Source organism: Mytilus californianus, unplaced genomic scaffold (genome assembly GCF_021869535.1).
Source record: "Mytilus californianus isolate M0D057914Y unplaced genomic scaffold, xbMytCali1.0.p SCAF_13, whole genome shotgun sequence".
Classification (NCBI taxonomy): Eukaryota; Metazoa; Mollusca; class Bivalvia; order Mytilida; family Mytilidae; genus Mytilus; species Mytilus californianus.
Window position 1 is genome coordinate 22,763,192 of NW_026262615.1, and position 20,417 is coordinate 22,783,608.

A 20,417-nucleotide genomic window follows, 5' to 3' on the forward strand; every position below is an offset into this window, starting at 1 on the left:
TTTTTCTTTTGGTAATGAAGCTAATCGGTTAGCAGTAGCTTGTACTCGGGTGGTTATTTAAATCATATCTAGATGATATAAGTGGCGGATCTAGGAGGGCGTACTGCCACCCCTTTCATCTGAAAAAATATAATGTTTTGGCATAAAATCGTCAAAAGAATTGGGAGAACTACGCTAAAATCCTGGATATTGCCGTGCGGATTTGAAGTCCCAAAACATGCAGTTAAGTACAATCTGCCGCTTATCACTGACACATAAAATATTCATTATTCTATTTATCATTCTGATAGTTCAATTTTCCTTGACATTCGTCGATTGTATATAAATTATGTAGTCAATCTCCAAACTCCTAAGCACATTGAGAAAAACCATTCAAAGTGCATTTCTGATCATTAGATACTCGTTCAGATTTTCATCTCTTAACTTTTATAATAAAAAAAATATGCTTGGTAAATCCCTTAGGCAAAGTTGATCTCATATGAATTTGGCTATCATTTTTAGGTTCATTTTGGTTATTTAGCTGCTAACGTTTCTACGTATTTATACATCCCTGGCTTTCATTTTTTAGGTTTGACCGTATCTCTTGCTGATGGTACTTAGGATGCACATATTGTTTTAGTGCTATTTTCATGGGTAGAGTTAACTTGTCCAATTTTCTTTCTGACAGATACAACCGTTCAATCATGTGCCTCAGTGGGCTCGTGGAAACGTACTCGCCTCGAGTGCTTAAGGTCATGGATCCAAAGACCAAAGCTGCCTCTGCTCTAAGAACGCAGCCTTTAGGAGTAAGAGCAAAGACTGGTCGTCCTGGAGTCAGAATAATGTATCTGGGTAGGGTGACATGTATTCCTGCGGAATGTAACCTTGTAAACTATCACGTTAAAATCTGCCAGTTTTGTACAAGCAGGATTTATATTCATATAAAACTAGTATTTGCTCGTTCTGACTATGCAACTGGACGTCAAACAGCCATCCATCCATCAATCAAGTTCCAATCAAACTTATAATGTCTTTATAAACCTCTGGTCAATAGATGTGGTATGAGTGCCAATGAAACCTATCAACCTTGAAAAAATCAGCAGCAATAACTTTTAAAAAAAAACAGTTTGCTGAGGCACAATACCGAATTGCCGTAGATAGGAAAGTCAATATCTACTGTTCATACAAATATTGGGCGAGTCTTCCAAGGAACTGCATTAGATATGAAAGTCAAGAACTACTTATGATTTTAAAAAGTGTTAGTCTTCCAAGGAACAGCAATATATAGAAAAGTCAAGATCTAATGTTAACATAAAAATGTGTGATTCTTCATAGGCAGATGTGTGTCGCTTGCAATCTCCAAATAATGTTAACAGAAATGGCCAAAACAATGTTTTGAAATGGAAAACTTGAAAAATCACATATAACAGCAGATTCACAACTTTATGCCCTGTAGAACATTCATTTGCCTCTTTAAATGGTCGAATTCTTTCAAACCGTTTTCGATGAGTTTTGGATTCACAAAACGTTTAACTAAGACGACAGAGGTGATCATTTTGCGAGGCGACACAAATATAATGAGATGTGGAATGATTGCAAATAAGACAAGTTTCGCTAAAGACCAGAGGACAATGATGTAAACAACTATAATATAAAAATAAAAAGATGTGGTATGATTTCCAATGAGATAACTATCCACCGGAATTAAAATGAAGTGGTAGTAAGCAATTATATGTCACCGTAAAGCCTTCAACAATGAGATAAACCCATAACGTATAGTCGGCTGTAAAAGACGCCGACAAGAATATCTTTATAGTACGCTAAAAAAAAGGCCGAGAGATAACAAAATGTGAAACGATTCAAAACAGACAACTAACAGCCTGACTAAAGCTTATACTATAGAGTAGCATACGACAACAACAAAAGCACGTGCTTTAGTATTATAACAGACCGCCACTGGACAACCGGCTCCTGGCATGGGACAAGCACATAAAACATATCGCGGGATTGAACATGCGTGTTGATTCTAAACCTGCCTCTGGACTCGATACAATGTTGATACATCACAATATTAGAACGTTGTAAAAAACCATGAAAATGAATTGAATCATGAGAAAAACAATGAAAATAACACTTTCTAAATTTGGTGCGCCAGCGCTCTTCTGTATAAATTTTCAACCATTCATTTTAGAGCAAAGGATTAATAGTTGTCAAAGGTACCAGACTTATAATTTAAAATACGCCAGACGCTCGTTTCGTCTACATAAGACTCATCAGTGACGCTCAGATCAAAATAGTTAGAAAGCCAAAAAAGATTAGCCGGTCAACCTTGCCTGAAAATTGAAATAATGGACGTTTAGAAAACAAAATTCATACTTGCAACGTCATGCAATAAAAATTTTCAGTGTTTGAATTCATTGGTTTCATAACGTTGACCAAAGAAATTTAACCTTACCTATACTATTGGATTTACTGAAGAATGACCCTTATTGTTGCAATGACATAAATAACTTGTGTACGAACTGATGATTTAAGATATGAACTGAAGCTGTATTTTTTTAATACCTCAATTTTAAGATTGTTACTTGTCTTGTCATAGAAAAATATTTTGAACGTGAATATAATGACGTGAAAATTTATTCAAAAATTGGGTTGAAACTTATGTCCCTAGAGAATGTCTTGAATGTTATTTATTTAACGTCAAGTGGCAAATATTTCATACATGTTCAGGACAAAAAATAATTAACAGTACATACATTAGGTAGGCTCTGTAAAAGAGGTCGACCGAATTTCTTGAAATTTGGCCTGGCACTGGACAATGAGGATATTTAAAATTGGATAGGGACAGAAATTTAGTCTTGCAACAGGCCACCCATGAACCCCTCAAAGAGATGTTGCAGTGTTTCTTAACGTGCAGAGAGCGTGTCACTCTCTTCACGAGGCATCTATGTTCACGTCCTTGTTCTGACTGGACGTAGCTGCGAACTTGTACATCCCGCACAGTAAAACGGACGCCTTACTTAGGCAAGAGTTTTGATGCTGATCAGAAGAAGACCAATAGTGGAATGACCCGATGATAGCCCAACTCAAGAAGTATACCCAAGTATCTCCTTTTATTCAGGATATTGTGTGTCGGAAAATTCATAAAAAAAACTTTTATAATACGGAAACATGAAAGAAATAAGGAAAAAACTATTTGGAAACATATGGACAAATGTTAAATGCTTAGACGAGATAGAAATATGGGAAACAATATGATATAATCAAGTTATATATTATTTTAATTCATTCTGTTACTAGTCTCGAGACAGAAAATGATTTAATGTAATGTCAAGAAAAAGTATTGAACAACTGAACATATCGATTCTTTTGATATCCAAAAGCAACCTGATACGTTACGACTAAATAACATCCTAGTATATATACCCGAGTACTATTACCGTTTCTATTCTTTGTACATACAACATAAACATGTATTCCTCATTCATTAAATAGCTAGACATTAGAAGCAAGTCACCCATGACTTTAAAGTTTGCCCCTATTTACTTATAAGTACCCAGTTAAAAACAGGTGAAGGTGTGTTTACATGATTTAAAAAAAAAGTCTATTTCGCAATTTGGATGCAAAATCCAATTATAGATATTACGCAGGATAAAAAAAAGGATTATGCATTAAATAGTGATAATTTGTGTACGACTTAACTTATTTTGTTGAAAATGGATAGACGACAGCGGTATGAGGTAAGTTGTACCATTCCTTCCTGGGTTTTAGTCTGAGATATGAATTCTTTATTTTTTGTTCTTTGTCCGTCTTCAATTAAATCAGATATGATTTTTTTTTTAAATGGAGCTTGCTTTAAAAATAAAAAAGAACAAACCAAACACAAATAAATAAAAGAATAGAGCAGAATGAAGTGTTGGTCTTTATTTTTAAACATTCAGTGCATAATGGATTCACAACGAATCCTCAATTATACTTTTTACCTCACGGACTCGTCATATTTTTATCTCGATATTAGCCTTGTTAATAAAACCGGCTGAATGCTGACACGATTGGTTTATTAACTTTTCTAAAGGTTGTAATAAAATGTAATTGTTGATTTAATTGTTCACAGTTTGGTCGTTTATGACCTACAATGAAGACAGTACGTACATGTGAAGGGAATAATTAATAATTATAATGTAGAAAAAACATGGCTTCTCAAATAAATGCACATAGCAATATGTTAATTAATCGTGATTTGGACAAGCTATTGCATAAGCTTAAATATATCCCTTTTTTTTTCATTTTAGTGCTTGTAAGGTGTCTTTTTGTTAGATACTATACGGTCATCTTTCTAAAATATATATATATACTACTCAAAGAAAAGGTTGCAACACTTCCATTGAAATTAATGGGGGTCAAACTTTGTTGGCTCATATATTTGTAGAAAATGCTCAAAATGATCGGAAATTAGTAGCATTCTTGTTTTGAAGGATGTTGAATAGGTAATTTTTGCGCGTTGTATGCATTTTTTTTAACTTAACCATGCATGTGCAAAACAATGTTAAAATTATGACTTTCTATTTTGACCACTTGCCTCAAAGTTTGCGAACAGTGTAGCTGTCTGAAATTTGGCCAACATTTAGTAGTACTTTTGAATACAAAAATGACTGAAGATTAAGAAAACCGAAACTTGAAAGATAAATTGATATTTTGGTTTATTTTATTTTCTGTCAGATGATGTTTTGCTAATCTTTTTTGAGTAGTATACAATTGTGTATTTATGTTTGTGATCATGGTGATACGGACTTTTCTACGGTATCGGATGACTTTTAGCTCCTGTTGTAATTCAGAGAGAAAGTACTAGTTAATATATAGCTGTTTAGTCATTGCAATCAGTAAGGAAAGTGTTGAACAAATATAATAAATTCAAAGTGCCAAAACATTTTTTTCTGGAAAGATTTTTTTAATACAGAAACATGACCATATGAATGTTGATTTCAGTGATCAATTCTTTTTTACTTTTCTTCTCTTTTTTTCCTTCTTTTATATTGTGTGTATTTCCATTTATTTATTATACATATATCTATATGACAAAATAAATATACATATTATTAAAATAATTAATAAATTGTGCCGTAATATGTGTACCGAATCGAAATTAAAAAGTAAATAAAAAAATTCCCGAAAAATTGGCATTTGGGGAATTCTCCAAATAAGATTTCTTCAAATTTCTATCCATAGAGCTCGTTTCATAATAATGGTTATTTAAAAACAACATGAATATTACGAAATAAGATTTAAAAAGGGATATTTTAATTAATTACAATACCCCCAACTATGTATATTAACCTTTGTTAATACTTTAAGAATAGTTTTTACCTTTGTACATGTATATGATTATATGGAAAAAAAAGTATAGCGTAAAAATGTAGCGAAATATAAAAACGTTAAGAAATGTAAATTGGTTGAGTAAAGAAGGTTGTGTGTACATGACATAAAATGATCGATAATAATTTAATGTTACAGTTAAATATTTTCTTTACCGCTGTATTAAATTTCTTAAAACGGAATGTGATCCATTTCAACCCCCAAAAAAACAAGAAAAAATCGATGTGAACTTTGTAAATTTATCTTGATTTTCAGCATGAATTATTTACACAGTAATTGTGCCGAAACATTCAGTTAATCTGTATAATTTGTATTCACCAGAATATTTACATTTAAATCTTTAATGGCCTGTATCTTATTTTCATAGTCTACTGAAACCTATTAAGGTTTAGAATACACAAAAGACTTTTCTTCGGAGTTAACTGTATAGTTTTACTTTACAAAACACCTATGTAATAAACATGTGTGTATTGTGTTGCAACATAATATATGCCACAGAACGTGACGAACAGTTAGCTTGCAATATTTTATGTTATTATACCTCAGTGTGTATTTTCTTTATTAAGTTATAGACGAGTAAATGTACCTTTTTACGAAATTGTCTGAAATAAAGACTATTTACCGGTTAATAGTTTAAAAAACTGGGTATGAAGCGAACATTTTCCCGTAAAAATACAATTTACTGGAAGCAAACATTTTCCCACACTTTCTGTGTTACGAAACACTTATTTTACTTAATATTCGGACAAAAGTAAGTGTATTGTATACCCTCTGTAATATTACACTAGTGCAAAGATACCTTCAAATTATTCACTAGTATTCATGCAATAACCCTATAGCTTGCTGAATATATATAATATTTAATTGTGTGTGTATTATATTAAATATGTTTCATTATTGCACGCATCAATCCTTCAGGGTATAAATAGTAATCTTTATTGCAAAATTACACCCATAAGGGTAAAGCTATACAAACAAACAATTCATGATACATTTTAAATTCAATGCAATACAATGTAATACAATACAATATAATAGAACATATTTTAAGAGTTCAATTTTAAATTTATGTAAAAAACACAATCATAAGCTTGTCTGACATGGGTCTGACCCCCTCAGTTCTAAAGACTGCTTAATAAAGACTCCAATATGACAAACAAGTTCAGGGATGGGGTTTGGAATCTGTTTTAGTTTATTAAATGCATCAAGATGTTGAAATAATGGTACATAGTCTTTTAGATAAGCAAAAAAAATAAATTAGAACGCAATGATATGTTAATGTGACAATACAAAAAGAAATGAAATTCGTCATCTAGGACTCCACATTTTTTACATAATCTTTGTGCTCTTGGAATGTTTCTGTACCTTCCCAATTCAATGCCTAGGGAATGATCACTGAGTCTAAATTTTGAGAGAAACTGCCTATGTATAAAATTATAAATGTGCATAAATGAAAATAAATTCCTTACAAGTTAAAAATGTAAGCACCGGAAATTATTTTACTGAAACAATTCAAGGTTGTGTTTAATAAAGATTGTTGTGATCATATCAAATTTGTAAAAATATTTATTCATAGTTTTTTTACCTTTATGCTGTATACAGTAAGATATATTTTTCAGCACCAGAGATCATTCCCGGTTTTTGTGGCGTTCGTGTTGTTCAGTCTTTAGTTTTATATGGTGTGTTTTGTATACTGTTGATTTTCGTTTTTTGCCATGGCATTGTCAGTTTGTTTTCGACTTAGGAGTTTTAATGTCCCTGTGTTATCTTTCGCCTCTCTATAATGGGATTTTTTTCTTTAAATAAGGTCCCTTTTGGGTCGTATAGCTTCACGTTATATATCCATGGCTTTCAAATACTTTGGCTTTGCGCGGTCTTGATGCGGGTAGATAAAAAAACAAAACCTTCGGAAGCATTAAAATTAAAGTTATTTTCATTGTTTAACTCTCGTGTAAATCGGCTGATTGAATAGGATTTTATCACCAGTCTAAACGCACACAGACAATATGTCCGACGTCCAAGAACATAAAGGTCAATTGACAGAACAATCTGCAATGAATGCTTATCTGATTAACTTCGTCCAAAATTTATGAAAATTATGGGAGTAAATCTATAAATTTATAATTTATTGTTTGATAGTTGAGATCGGAGCAACTTCGTGCCTAAAAAAGTCTGGACCTTTCTTGTTAAGAATTATGAAATCGTCTCATTTTTTCTCATCGTATCCAACATCGCACAAATTTTTTTAAATGTTTTAAAAACTAACCCCCGCCATAGAGTACTTGAACAATGTATTTGACCACTCATATTTGTTGAAGCATTGTAAACTCTACTATGAGACCATATGTCCGAGAGCTACCCTCATTTTTCAGTTGATTCTGAAATTCCCGCCATAAATTGTTGATTTGATCTCATCTTGAATATGCATTAAATATCTGCTACTGGACGTAAAGCAAACAACAATCAATCAATCGAGTAGCCGTCGAATTTCCCGCTTTTTATCCTTTTTTACCCACTTGAAGCCCCTTCCTGTTGGATATATTAACTTTTCTCGTTCTGAATATGCATGTAGTATTTGCCTCTGGGTGTTAAGCAAACAGCATACCGAAATCTGAAAGCTTTTATTCTTTGTAGGATTGCTAGTTATCATGTTTGTAAGCGATATAGTAGTTTGAATTTTTATACGTATACGGCGTAGCAATCTTTTTTTTAAATGTTTCTGTTTGGGGAAAGACAATTGAAAACAGAAAGGATTTGATCCAGTGCTTCAAAATGCATAACTTATTATGAATTTCAAATCAATCAGGCAGATAATTTGAAATAGTTACTTAGTTATGGAGAATATTATTAATTGTGTGAAGGGGCATTAGCTGTCAAATTCATGTTCACCGATTTGACTCAAATTCCCATATTTGATTTATTACATATCAAAACATATACCCAAATTACTAAAAGTCTAAAATAAACAATTAACAATGCATGGACTCGATTATATGTATCAACATTTCGTGTGTATTTTTGTGTAGACGTTATCTAATTAACCATCGAGATGACCTCCGAAGACTGCCGACGGTCATATAACCCGATATAAACATAAATATAAATATAAACAGATAGCGACCACGTGCAATGGGATTTTTCTAGGTCTGTTTGATTTCATATTGTATGTTAAAAAGTAAGTTTATCATCGTTTTTAACTGTATAAGAATGATTTTTTTTTTTGTGGATTGAATAGGTCAACCAAATGATTCATCCTTGTTTCACTTTCAATATTGAAATTCTTTTCCTTTTAATAGCTGAATACATGCGTAACCCATCTCCAGCTAAGGGGTTAAATCGAAGGTCACATGACTACGAATTCAATGAGGACGAATTATTCACTTGCAAGTGAATAATTCATCAGCGATGTGTCTTAGCTTATTTTGACAAAATTGAACTAAATTGGCTGCTAAAAGCAAATTATTATTTCAGTATATCACTTTCCTCAATGATTGAACAAAATAAATCATTTTTTTTTTTTATATATATCTCGTAGCTAATGACCCTTTAAAGTTTTTATTTGATTGTCGGATGTATTAGAGTTAGATTCCGAGAAGATTAAATTTATTAAAATAATTATCAAGACAAGACATATTTTGTTTTCTGATATTGCCACGTGAAACTGGACTGTTTTATACAAAGAACTGTTCCTTATACTAAATCGTCTATAACTGGACTTTATTTTAAATAATAGGAATAAATAAGATCTGTAACGCTGTATTATGTGAAAGGGCGTTGTAAATAAGACTTATTCATAATGACTTTCCTAAATACTTTTAATTATATAAAATTTATTCATTGGAAAAACCGTACAATTATTAAACATTAAAAACATGTAAATCTTATGATTGGTATTGACTGGATTATTGTAATAATTTATAGTTGACAATACTTCCTTTTTTTTCACTATTGAAATTAGAATCTGATAATCATACACGCATACACAAGATTCACGTGTGCATGATTTTTTATTCGTCTAGTAAGACAACTTTGATATAGGATTAACCAAATGTTTGCTAGCGTTATAGTTGATGTGCACACTGTTTCGATTAACTCACAAATTGAATAAAAGTCTCCTTATAATTATAAACATTAACAGTTGTTAAATTTTCTTTCAATTTTTACTTTCTTGGAAATCCATTTTTTTTAATTAGTCTATTTAACCAACTTTAATACAGGACTAAACACATTTTTTCTAAAGGTAAAATAATTGTAAACTGGGACGAATAACTCATAAACTGAATAAAAGTTTCCTTATAATTCTCAACCCAAACAGTTGTTAAATTTTCTTTCAGTTTAACTTTCTTGGAAACTCAGTTTGTATATGATTCTATTTAAACATGTTTAATATAGGATTTAAACAATTAATTTTCTAGAGGTTATTGGTGTGTAAACTGGTTTGATTAAATCACAAACTGAATAAAATTAATTATTAACCCAAACAGTTTTTAAATTTTCTTTCAATTTTAACTTCCTTGGAAACCCAGGATGCCATTCATGTATAGCGCGCATTAACCTCTGACAGTGAAATCATCGTACTAGTCACTAGTTAAAATATGTGACGAAAGTAGTTTTGGCAACATGGTCTATCGAAGCGTGAAACAAGGAAGGAAATTCGAAAGGACCAATCACATTCAAGTATTTGCAGATATATAAAAATCGTTTAAGAATTATAAATTATAATGATATTGGTATGAGGTTGATTAGAGTAGGGTAGATTTTTTTTAATGTACCTTCTGTTAGTCCAATGATCGAGATTAAAAATGTGGAGGAATGAAATCTCAAAAACTAGAATAACCCGGCCTCCCAATATTCGTATGCATATACCAAGTCTTTTTACATACATATAAGCAAGCTTGAGCGGGGGCATTCGTGTCTCCAGACACATTCTTCTTTATTTTTTTAAGACCTGAAGAAACCGGCGTTGTTATAAAATCATCGTTCATGTTAAGAAACATATTTGGGTTTTGCTCATTGTTGAAGGCCGTACGTTAACCTATAGTTGTTAATATCTGTGTCATTTGGTCTCTTGTGGAGAGTTGTCTCATTGGCAATCATACCACATCTTCTTATTATTATATTATATACCTAATTAAGGATGTTCGCTCCTCTTGTTTTTGAATTTTTGCCAAATATTCGGAATCCTCTGGTTTTATCCATGTAGTGCCATTAAAAATTTTGCCCGCAAACCCCTACTTTTCTTTTCATAATTTTATTACATATAGTTTAAAAAGCCATATATGAAAATCTTATAAAATCCTTATTATTTTTTCATAGTTTTTGAAAGAAAAAAGGTGCCAATGTTAAACGTATGAAAAATCTAGAGAAAATCAATTCCCGCCAAATTTTCAATGGCTTATATATCGAAACCAAGTACACGGAATCTTCATTTTTTCTGCCTTTTTAGTTCCTTTATTCATATACTTTCAATTAATAGCAGTCTTTTAAAAAGCTTTTGTTTAGAAACAGAGTAGCGAACATCCTTAAATTGCTTTAACCTCACTGGAAACTTCCAACAAAAATGTGAATGTACATAATTATACATATAAATGATATCAATCTGCCAACAATGTAATAACCGTTCTGAAGTTTAGTGACTGTTAATATATATTTTTAGATATTTAAATTCTTTCAAGGTTGTCAATTAATGTATGACTTGTGAATCAAACAGCTTATGAAATAGACCGATACAACAAAAAGAAATTGTTTGAGGACACCATTCAATATTTAAAAAAAATTAATGACTCGTTATTTGAAGATAGCGACTAACAATAAAAATATGGATAAGGAAGTTCCGGCCTTGAATTCAAATCCTCAGTGACATTGACATTGATTTGATCACGGTAACATTAATGTTTTGTTTTCCTTTAACAAATCAAGCTACTGTAACTTACCAAAATCATCAAAATTAAACTATGACACGTGATTCCGTATTAGCTAATCAAATAGTTACTATATTATGTAAGATATAATAACAATAATTGTCTTTTTCTTGAAATGGATATTTCAGTTTCACACGAGAACAAAAAATTGCAACAAAAGAGACGTTTTTTATCCCTGTTATTAATATTGCTTGTTTGGAAAACGAGGATCCTATTGTCCTGCTTACGGTGTGTACTTTCCCCCAACTCTTACACTAATTTATTTAAAGCGAAAAAAACGAGACGATGGTCCATCAGTCTGACTAAAGCCAGCCCCCACTATCCACTTGCGTTTACAAAAATAAGTAGATAGTGGGGGCTGGCTTTATTCATAATCTTTTTTTTTATTAAACATTTTATATCGTTGCTCAGCATTTACAATCAACCAAAAAAATCAACTCCCTAGTTGACTCCCGAAGATTTTCAACACAGATGACGAGCGTATTCATTTGCGCCAATGTAGAATAAAATATCAAAACATTATTTTTAAATTGACGCAAAGAAAAATAATATTGAGGCAAATAAAAATTATACTCCATAAGAAGGAGGCAACGGAACATCACCGCCAAGGAGGGGAAAAATCGTTCCGTTTATTAGCGATTTCGGTATTGATATTACAATGTGTAATTCTAATAGATTATTTTGGCGCAAATGAATGCTGGTTAGCGCAATTGCAAAAGGCTGCAGATGACCTCAGATGAGGTAAAATAAATGTATTGTACATCTGTTAACATTAAAAAAAGAAATACACAATGAAATGACAGTTTCTACTGGTACAAAACATGTACCTCAGCTTTGTAGTAAATCTTCCATACAATCAAGACTATTCTATTGGAATGGGCCTTTGTTGTTAGTCACGTATGATGATCGATGTGATGACCTGTTTATCTATACCCTTGAACTTTGTACTTTAAATGACATTTTCAATTGGATTTATAAACTTGAAATAAAAAAATTTTATTTAACAAGATGTTAGTACAATTAATCATTATTATGATAACTATTTTTTTAATCTAGTAAATACTTGAGATATCATCAAAAATGGTGTAGAATTTTATTTTGCTTTGTTTTCACTAAAACAACATGACATTTAAAAGGATCGTCCAATACTTTTTAAGTTTATTTTGAAAATTACAGCCCCCTTGAAGAATATTTACTTTTTACATACTTTAACCAAAAAAAATAAGTTATGGATATCATTAGCTTCTACAAAGAGTTATAATTCTTTAAAAAATCCATTTGCTAAATATTTGCGATATCAACTCAAGTTATAAATAAATCATCTAAAAATATATATCTAAATATATCCGTCCTTCTTTGTCTCAGCTGTTTTGGAAAGGTCAAACTTGTACACATTTGATTTCCAAACCTTTTGCCTCTCGTGATGAGCGCAGCTGACGAAGGTTGTTCAAGAAAACGTGTCAAATGTACAGAACCGGTGTCATTAAACGTGTCAAATGTACAGAACCGGTGTCAATGATTTATTTAAGAATCTCCTACAGGGATGACCATTTGATTTTAAATGGGATGGGGCAGGAAGATTTTTTGCGGACGAAAATTTATTATCACGTGTTGATATAGGCAGACTTTTTTTTCTATTTTGTTCACAATTATATCCTGTATTTTGTGATGCAGAAAGTTCATTTTCATCCTGTCTTGGGCAAGACTATATATAATCAGTACATATAGCATTATATGTATTTACCAGACCAGCTTATTCATTTCCAAAATGTGTTTGCTTTCTCGCTTACTCTGTTTTGTATGTTTTCTGATAATCTTTTTATAAAAATAAGAAGATGTGGTATGATTGGAAATGAGACAATTCTCCACCAAAGACCAAATTAAACTATAGGTCAACGTACGGCGTTCAACAATGAGCAAAACCCATGCCGCATAGCAAGCTATAAAAGACCTCAAATTGGCAACTGTGAAACAATTCAAACGAGAAAATTAGTCTTTTCTACATGTACCATGGCTAATAAGAGTTTGGTGTTGTCATTTCATTTTTTTCTACAGATTTATGTTTCCATTATATGAATAAATGGAGATGTGGGGTATATATATATTATACGAGATTATGGGTATACGTCATTGAGACAGCAACCCAAGACACCAATAACCAAATGACATGATAGGGCATTATTACGAAAAATTAAAAAAAAATACTACTTTTTTATATAGAAATCTATTTAATTTTATATCGAAAATGTGAGTTGTCAAATTAAATTGGAAATAATTATATCCGATATACTTTATTCACGCCCAGGCCCCTGAACTTGCTTCGGTCAGTTACAGATATTCAATATTTAAAAATTGTAAAAAGATAAGTACATATATGGTAAACATAAAGGATGGAATTGAGGAATGTGTCAAAGAGATAAAAACCCGACAAAAGAGCAGGAAACAGCCGAACGCCACCAATGGGTCTTCAATACAGCGAAAAAATCACGCACCCGGAAGCGTGCTTCAGCTGGCCCCTAAACAAAAATATGTACTAGTTCAGTAATAATGGACGTCATACTAAACTCCGAAATATATAAAAGAAACTAAAATTAAAAATCATACAAGACTAACAAAGGCCAGAGGCTCCTGACTTTGGACAGGCGCAAAAATGCGGCGGGATTAAACATGTTTTTTGAGATCTCAACCCTCCCCTTATACCTCTAGCCAATGTAGAAAAAACAAACACACAGCAATACGAGACATCTACCCTGATACACTATAAAATCAGAAAACTTATTCTAGAGTGTGACTGTTTTACATACAGATAGAGATACATTGTATTTTAGTTGTTGAAATATTCAATTCTAACGTATTAAATCAGTTGAATTCATTGTAATTAACTTGACTATACAATTTTTGTCTGGCCACGACTTTCTTAATTCGGTGAAATTGTGATAATAGAATCACATATGTACTTTAAATTCTTTTCGGAGTAATGAGAAAAAAATGCAAGCAAAGTAACCTTACCAACGAAACTAGATCATTGTAAGGATGGTTTCGCTTATGCACGTAGTAGTTTTATTCTAATCTTACAAATAAGATCTATATTAAGAACTTACTTCAATTACTAAAAATGGATATTTATAGAGCTTACTTGAAATTCTTCGCCGCGATATAGCCTTTTTGTGTTAAATCGGCGTGACATTTCTCAAAGTACTGAATTATATTGTTATATATATATATATATGAACACTTTTTGGCGGTTTATGTCATCTGAGCAATTTTTGACTTATCGAATTAAACTAGTTTTTTTTTATATTTCAAATCTATCCCGATAAATTTCGATCAGTGGAATAAAAAATGGTACCGGAGAAAACTTAACTCAATAATAATTGACATAAAAATAAGTTTAAGCATAAAAGAATAATAAAAAAATGTCACATCAAATGGTTGCAGTTAATAAAGCAAATTCAAAGTAATAAACTTGCACTGATATGAAATCATGCTTTAATAGACTCTAATATCGGTGGCTATACTTCAGATTTGTTTCCCTACAGCAACATCATAAACAACATTTACGTCATAAGCAGTACAAGAAGACACGATTTTATGCAACGAACAAAATAAATATGTACAGAATTTCAATTTAAAATATTTATAGCTTTTATCAGTTAGCCGGTTACGCCAAAACAGAAAGATTTACAAGGCAATTAAAACGGATTATTGCAAAATCGTGTTGACTTGCAACAAAAGTAACATACAAAAAACACTAAAAATCTGAATAAATGCAGAATTTTGTTGATAAAACATAAAAACGTATCGAAGTACTACGCGGTAATAATAATTTTATAGATTGTAATTTATAACATTCTATACTTCTTATTTGGCTAATATGTCGTTTTATTATGGGTATAAGAATTTTACAATTTCTTGAGACAATATATATTCTAACGTATTTTACAAGTACTGATAATGTATTCGTTTATGACCTCAAAGGGTGCATTTGGACGTTTGCGAAAGAAAAGGTTAATAAGTTCAGAAAAATGGCTTTAACGCTCACAAACATGCTTAACCCAACCACATTATTTATGTGCCCAAGTCAGGAGCCTGTAGTTCAGTGGTTGTCGTTGGTTCATGACTGTCCTATTCGTTTTTTTTTAATTTTTGTTATAGACTAGGACGTTAGTTTTCTCAATTGAAGTGTTTCATATTTTTCATGTTGGGGCCTTTAATATCCGACAATACGGTATAGGGTTTTTCTCTTTGTTGAAGGCCGTACGGTTGCCTATGATTGCTTACATCCACTTTCAAGTCATTTGATCTTTGGTGGATAGTTGTCTCATTGGCAATCATACCACATCTCATTATTTTTATATTAGTACTACCGGATTGTTTTTATACTCGTTAAGGTGCACTGCCGTCTGACGATTGTTAACTGATGTTCCTTGTTTTTTTTTATTATATATCGTTTGACAGCTTCTTATGTAATTTGAACATAGTACCATAAAAAAAAGGAAATTAATGTCTCCTTCAAATAGCAGGGTTCTGGTTCATTAACCACAGCAGAATATACTTGTTCGAGCTCAATTTTAGAATTCCTCTAATTAATCCTTTAAATAATTGACTGCAGCCCTTCATAATGTATGATAAAGACACAGGACCTTCTATTACGCTTGGACGGTGTGAAATTCAAATTTATTAAAACTAGAGTTGTAAACATCCTATATATGTACCTTTCCCATGTCAGGAGCATGTAATGCGGTGGTTGTTGCAATTTTTTTTTTCATTTGAATTTGTTCACAGTTTGTCATGTCGGGGCATCTTATAGCGGACTATACGATATCGGTTTTGCTTATTGTTGTATGACCTATGTTCCCAAGCAATCCGTGCATTTTTCGGTATAAAGAACTTCATCCTACATATTCGGATTCTTTAAATAAATATAAATTTAATTTTGCATTTTTACTGCATGATGTCTTCTAGTAGAGTACTGTTTTAAAATATTCTAAAATAAAATATTGTAACGATATGATGACTAAAATCTAACTTCGTTTAATTCAATAATTGACCGTAAAACCTTCATAGTATATTTTAGAAAATTTTAAATATTTATCGTTATTTTTTCTTAAACGTCCCTTTTACTTGTATATGTATACTTTTTTCGCCTAAACAAACAATTATTATAAAGCAAAAAACATATTGTAGGATTGTTTGGAAAAATTTAACTTAATAAATAAGATTTGCGCGAGATATTAATCAATTTTTTGTTGTGTGTGTGTGTGTGTGTGTGTTGGTTGGTTGGTTGGTTGGTTTGGGAAGGGAGTATATTTCATTCCGTGTTGATTTTCTTTCAAAATTGACATATACAATGATTATTTGAGAGAAAAAAGGTATAATAAGTCTTTTTTATGGAAACTTCTTTTATAATTTAGAACTTATACAGGTGCTATGCCTGGGTGGATAAAAGCCAAAATAATTATAGTAGTTTTTGTCTGGCCACGACTTTCTTAATTCGGTGAAATTGTGATAATAGAATCACATATGTACTTTAAATTCTTTTCGGAGTAATGAGAAAAAATGCAAGCAAAGTAACCTTACACACGTAACTAGATCATTGTAAGGATTGTTTCACTTATGCCTTACACTACACGATGTGGAAATTTTTTAGGTAGTTTAGTTATTTGAGAGAAAAAAGGTATAATAAGTCTTTTTTATGGAAACTTCTTTTATAATTTAGAACTTATACAGGTGCTATGCCTAGATGGATAAAAGCCAACATAATTATAGTACCGAAACTTAAAAAAAAAGTTTTATAAAGATCAATTTCATATTTTTGAATTTTATAAAGACATAAATGGTTACAAAAATGAGACATCAGCCCTGACTTTAACTTTAATTGGCTGTATCATTTATGGCAGGCCATGACTTTCTTAATTTGGTGAAAGTTTTAAAATCGAATCACAGATTTACTTCTAATTTTTTTTCGGGGTATCCATATGCAACTATACCAGTCATAATTACGTTCGATAACTCTGCATGTTACTGGTTTAATTAGGATTATGAAAAATTTACTGGTAACCCGTGTGATGAATGATTTAGAAAATTGAAAAATATTGATATTTCACCTCGGGGTTTCGAGGTTTTTTTTTTTAATATAAAATAATACCATAAAATAATTTCTATAAGAATTGGACCATACTTATCTACATACGTCTTGTCAAAACTTACATGATCTTACATCGTGATTAGGTGCCGTGTTTGTTTTCTTTGATCACGTTGATGACTTAATATCTCCTTAATCAAGCTATGTCCTTGGGTATTATTAGAGTGACAATAACGTGTCATATTTAATTGCAATATAAACAGTGAAATTAAATTGTGTTATTTGCATGGGCAAAATAAGTGTCGACCATCGTCTACGTTTGAAAATTGTTTGGTCGCCATTTTTTTACACGTAACTTCGAAATTTTATCAAAACAAAAAGCATGTATCCACTTTATCAAAAAGACAAAATATTTGATTGTATGCTGCTTTAAGGTAAGACAAAAACTGAAAACGCATGCATCCAACAGTTTTTTGATTTTCATCGTAAAAATATTACAATATATATTTTCACAAGTCGACCTACGCTGTCAACATGGTCAATGTAAACAATGCATGGTTGATGCATATAAATCTTTGTTTTGAGTGCGAGAGACTGTTTCTAATAAATATATTAAATTAAAGGTGAAATAAGAAATTTCTAAAAACAATAAGACAAACTTTAAAAAATATTTCACAAATTACTTTTTAATTAATTGCTAAATGAATACATGTCGTGTCTTTGTTTACTTCCGACATCGGCCGCCATTTTCAAAATATTGTTAACGAATGCCAAAATGTAAACTTTTCAATCAAATTTTGAAGCAAAAAGTTTGTTACCTAAACTGATTTGGGTTTCGATTTCATTTAAATGAATGTGTTGTCGATCTTTTTAGGGGTTGGAAGGATATTATTAACAAATAATAAGTTGAGAAAATTGATCATAATAGAAGGTCCCATTGCAATTTTATTGAGTTTTAACGAAGAAGTCAACGGAGGCTGTGTGGCTATGTCACCTCCATTTTCAAACTTAATTTGAAGCAAGAAATCATATTTCTGAACTGAAACTTAAAACATTTTTAATTGTAAAAATGAAAATACTATATAACGCGGGGTTGGAAGGTAAAATACATAATGTAACAAAAAAGTTATGATCGTTTAATCTATGAAGCCCGTTCATTTTCATTGATAATCAATCGGCCATTAATGTTATACAACTGAATTGTAAAAGTCACGTGATGACCGCGATAGTTGGATATGCTAAATAAATTCAAGCTAGGGTGTAACATTATCTACGTTACCCGTATGTTACATTATCTCCGTTACCCGTATGTAACATTTTCTACGTTACCCGTAATTAACATTATCTACGTTACCCGTATGTAACATTATCTACATTACCCGTATGTAACATATCTAAGTAATCCGTATGTAACATTTCTACGTTACCCGTTATTAACATTATCTAAGTAATCTGTATGTAACATTATCTATATTACCCGTATGTAACATTATCTAAGTAATTAGTATGCAACATTATCTATATTACCCGTATGTAACATTATATAAGTAATCCGTATGTAACATTATCTATATTACCCGTATGTAACATTATCTACGTTACTCGTATGTAACATTGATCTACGTTACCCGTATGTAACATTATCTACGTTACTCGTATGTAACATTATCTACGTTACCGGCCGTATGTAACATTATCTACGTTACCCGTATGTAACATTATCTACGTTACCCGTATGTAACATTATCTACGTTACCCGTATGTAACATTTTCTACATTACCCGTACGTAACATTATCTACATTACCCGTATGTAACATTATCTACGTTACCCGTATGTTACATTATCTACGTTACCCGTATGTAACATTATCTACATTACCCGTATGTAACATTATCTACATTACCCGTATGTAACATTATCTACATTACCCGTATGTAACATTATCTACGTTATCCGATCATTGTAAGCACGTTTTTTGCCTATGCACAACCCTACATCATGTGTAATATAAATTTAATGGGTTGTAATTTTAAACTTCGATTACACTGTAGTCTTACAAATGCGATCTATGTGAAAAACTTACTTCAATTATCAAAAATAATTATTCATAGAGCTTATCTGAAATTCTCAAAGTATTGAATATATATTTTTATATATGTGACATAACGGTTTATAATCACACAAGATCCCTTCTCATCTGTCCATTGTTTCTTCCTTGATTTTTTTTTGTATTGGCTTTAATGTGTTTAAAAATCTGTCAGTCATGCATTTTTCCTTTCCTGTATGTCAATGAGACATCCACCCAAAGACATAAATAGTGAACATCAAAATTATTTATTTTGTAAAAGTATTTCCTTTCTCTATTTGAACTGTACACGTATACCTAACAACAACATTATTTTCATTTACCTGTGTTTAAATAATTGCAAATGGCTGATATTTTTGTTGAAGCATATTGTTTTTCTTAAATTGTAAATGGCTGATATTTTTGTTCGACCATATTGTTTTCCTTAAATTGTTGAACATTTCACAGCGGTATAACATGTTACTTTTATTATTCTTCCCTTAGCTTATTTATTTTGTATTTACATTGTATCATAGATCAAATTTATTTGTTCAGTGTATGTGTTAATAAGTCCTTTGATTGAGTTAAGCCATTTCAGTTGATATTTTATAGTGTGTCTTTCTATGTTGTGATGTTACACTATTGTTTCAGATAAGAGTGAAGGTTTGGTACCATTAAAACGTTTAAACCTGCTGCAATTGTTTGCACCTGTCCTAAGTCAGGAATCTGATGTTCAGAAGTTGTCGTTTGTTGATGTGGTTCATAAGTGTTTCTCGTTTCTCGTTTTTTATATAGATTAGACCGTTGGTTTTCCCGTTTGAATGGTTTTACACTAGTAATTTTTGGGGCACTTTATAGCTTGCTGTTCGGTGTGAGCCAAGGCTCCGTGTTGAAGACCGTACTTTGACCTATAATGGTTTACTTTTATAAATTTTGACTTGGATGGAGAGTTGTCTTATTGGCACTCATACCACATCTTCTTATATCTATA

At 31.4% G+C, this 20,417-nt stretch overlaps 1 protein-coding gene across 1 annotated transcript in view; it reads left to right on the forward strand.

Moving 5' to 3' along the window:
• The first annotated feature begins 2,655 nt into the window (after positions 1–2,655).
• LOC127723900 (uncharacterized) overlaps positions 2,656–20,417 on the forward strand; it is a 196,600-nt gene continuing 178,838 nt past the window's right edge. The window contains exon 1 of the mRNA XM_052230616.1: positions 2,656–3,719. Within this exon, the coding sequence (XP_052086576.1) occupies positions 3,696–3,719 (24 nt within the window). The 5' untranslated portion in view covers positions 2,656–3,695. The remainder of the gene's footprint in view (positions 3,720–20,417) is intronic.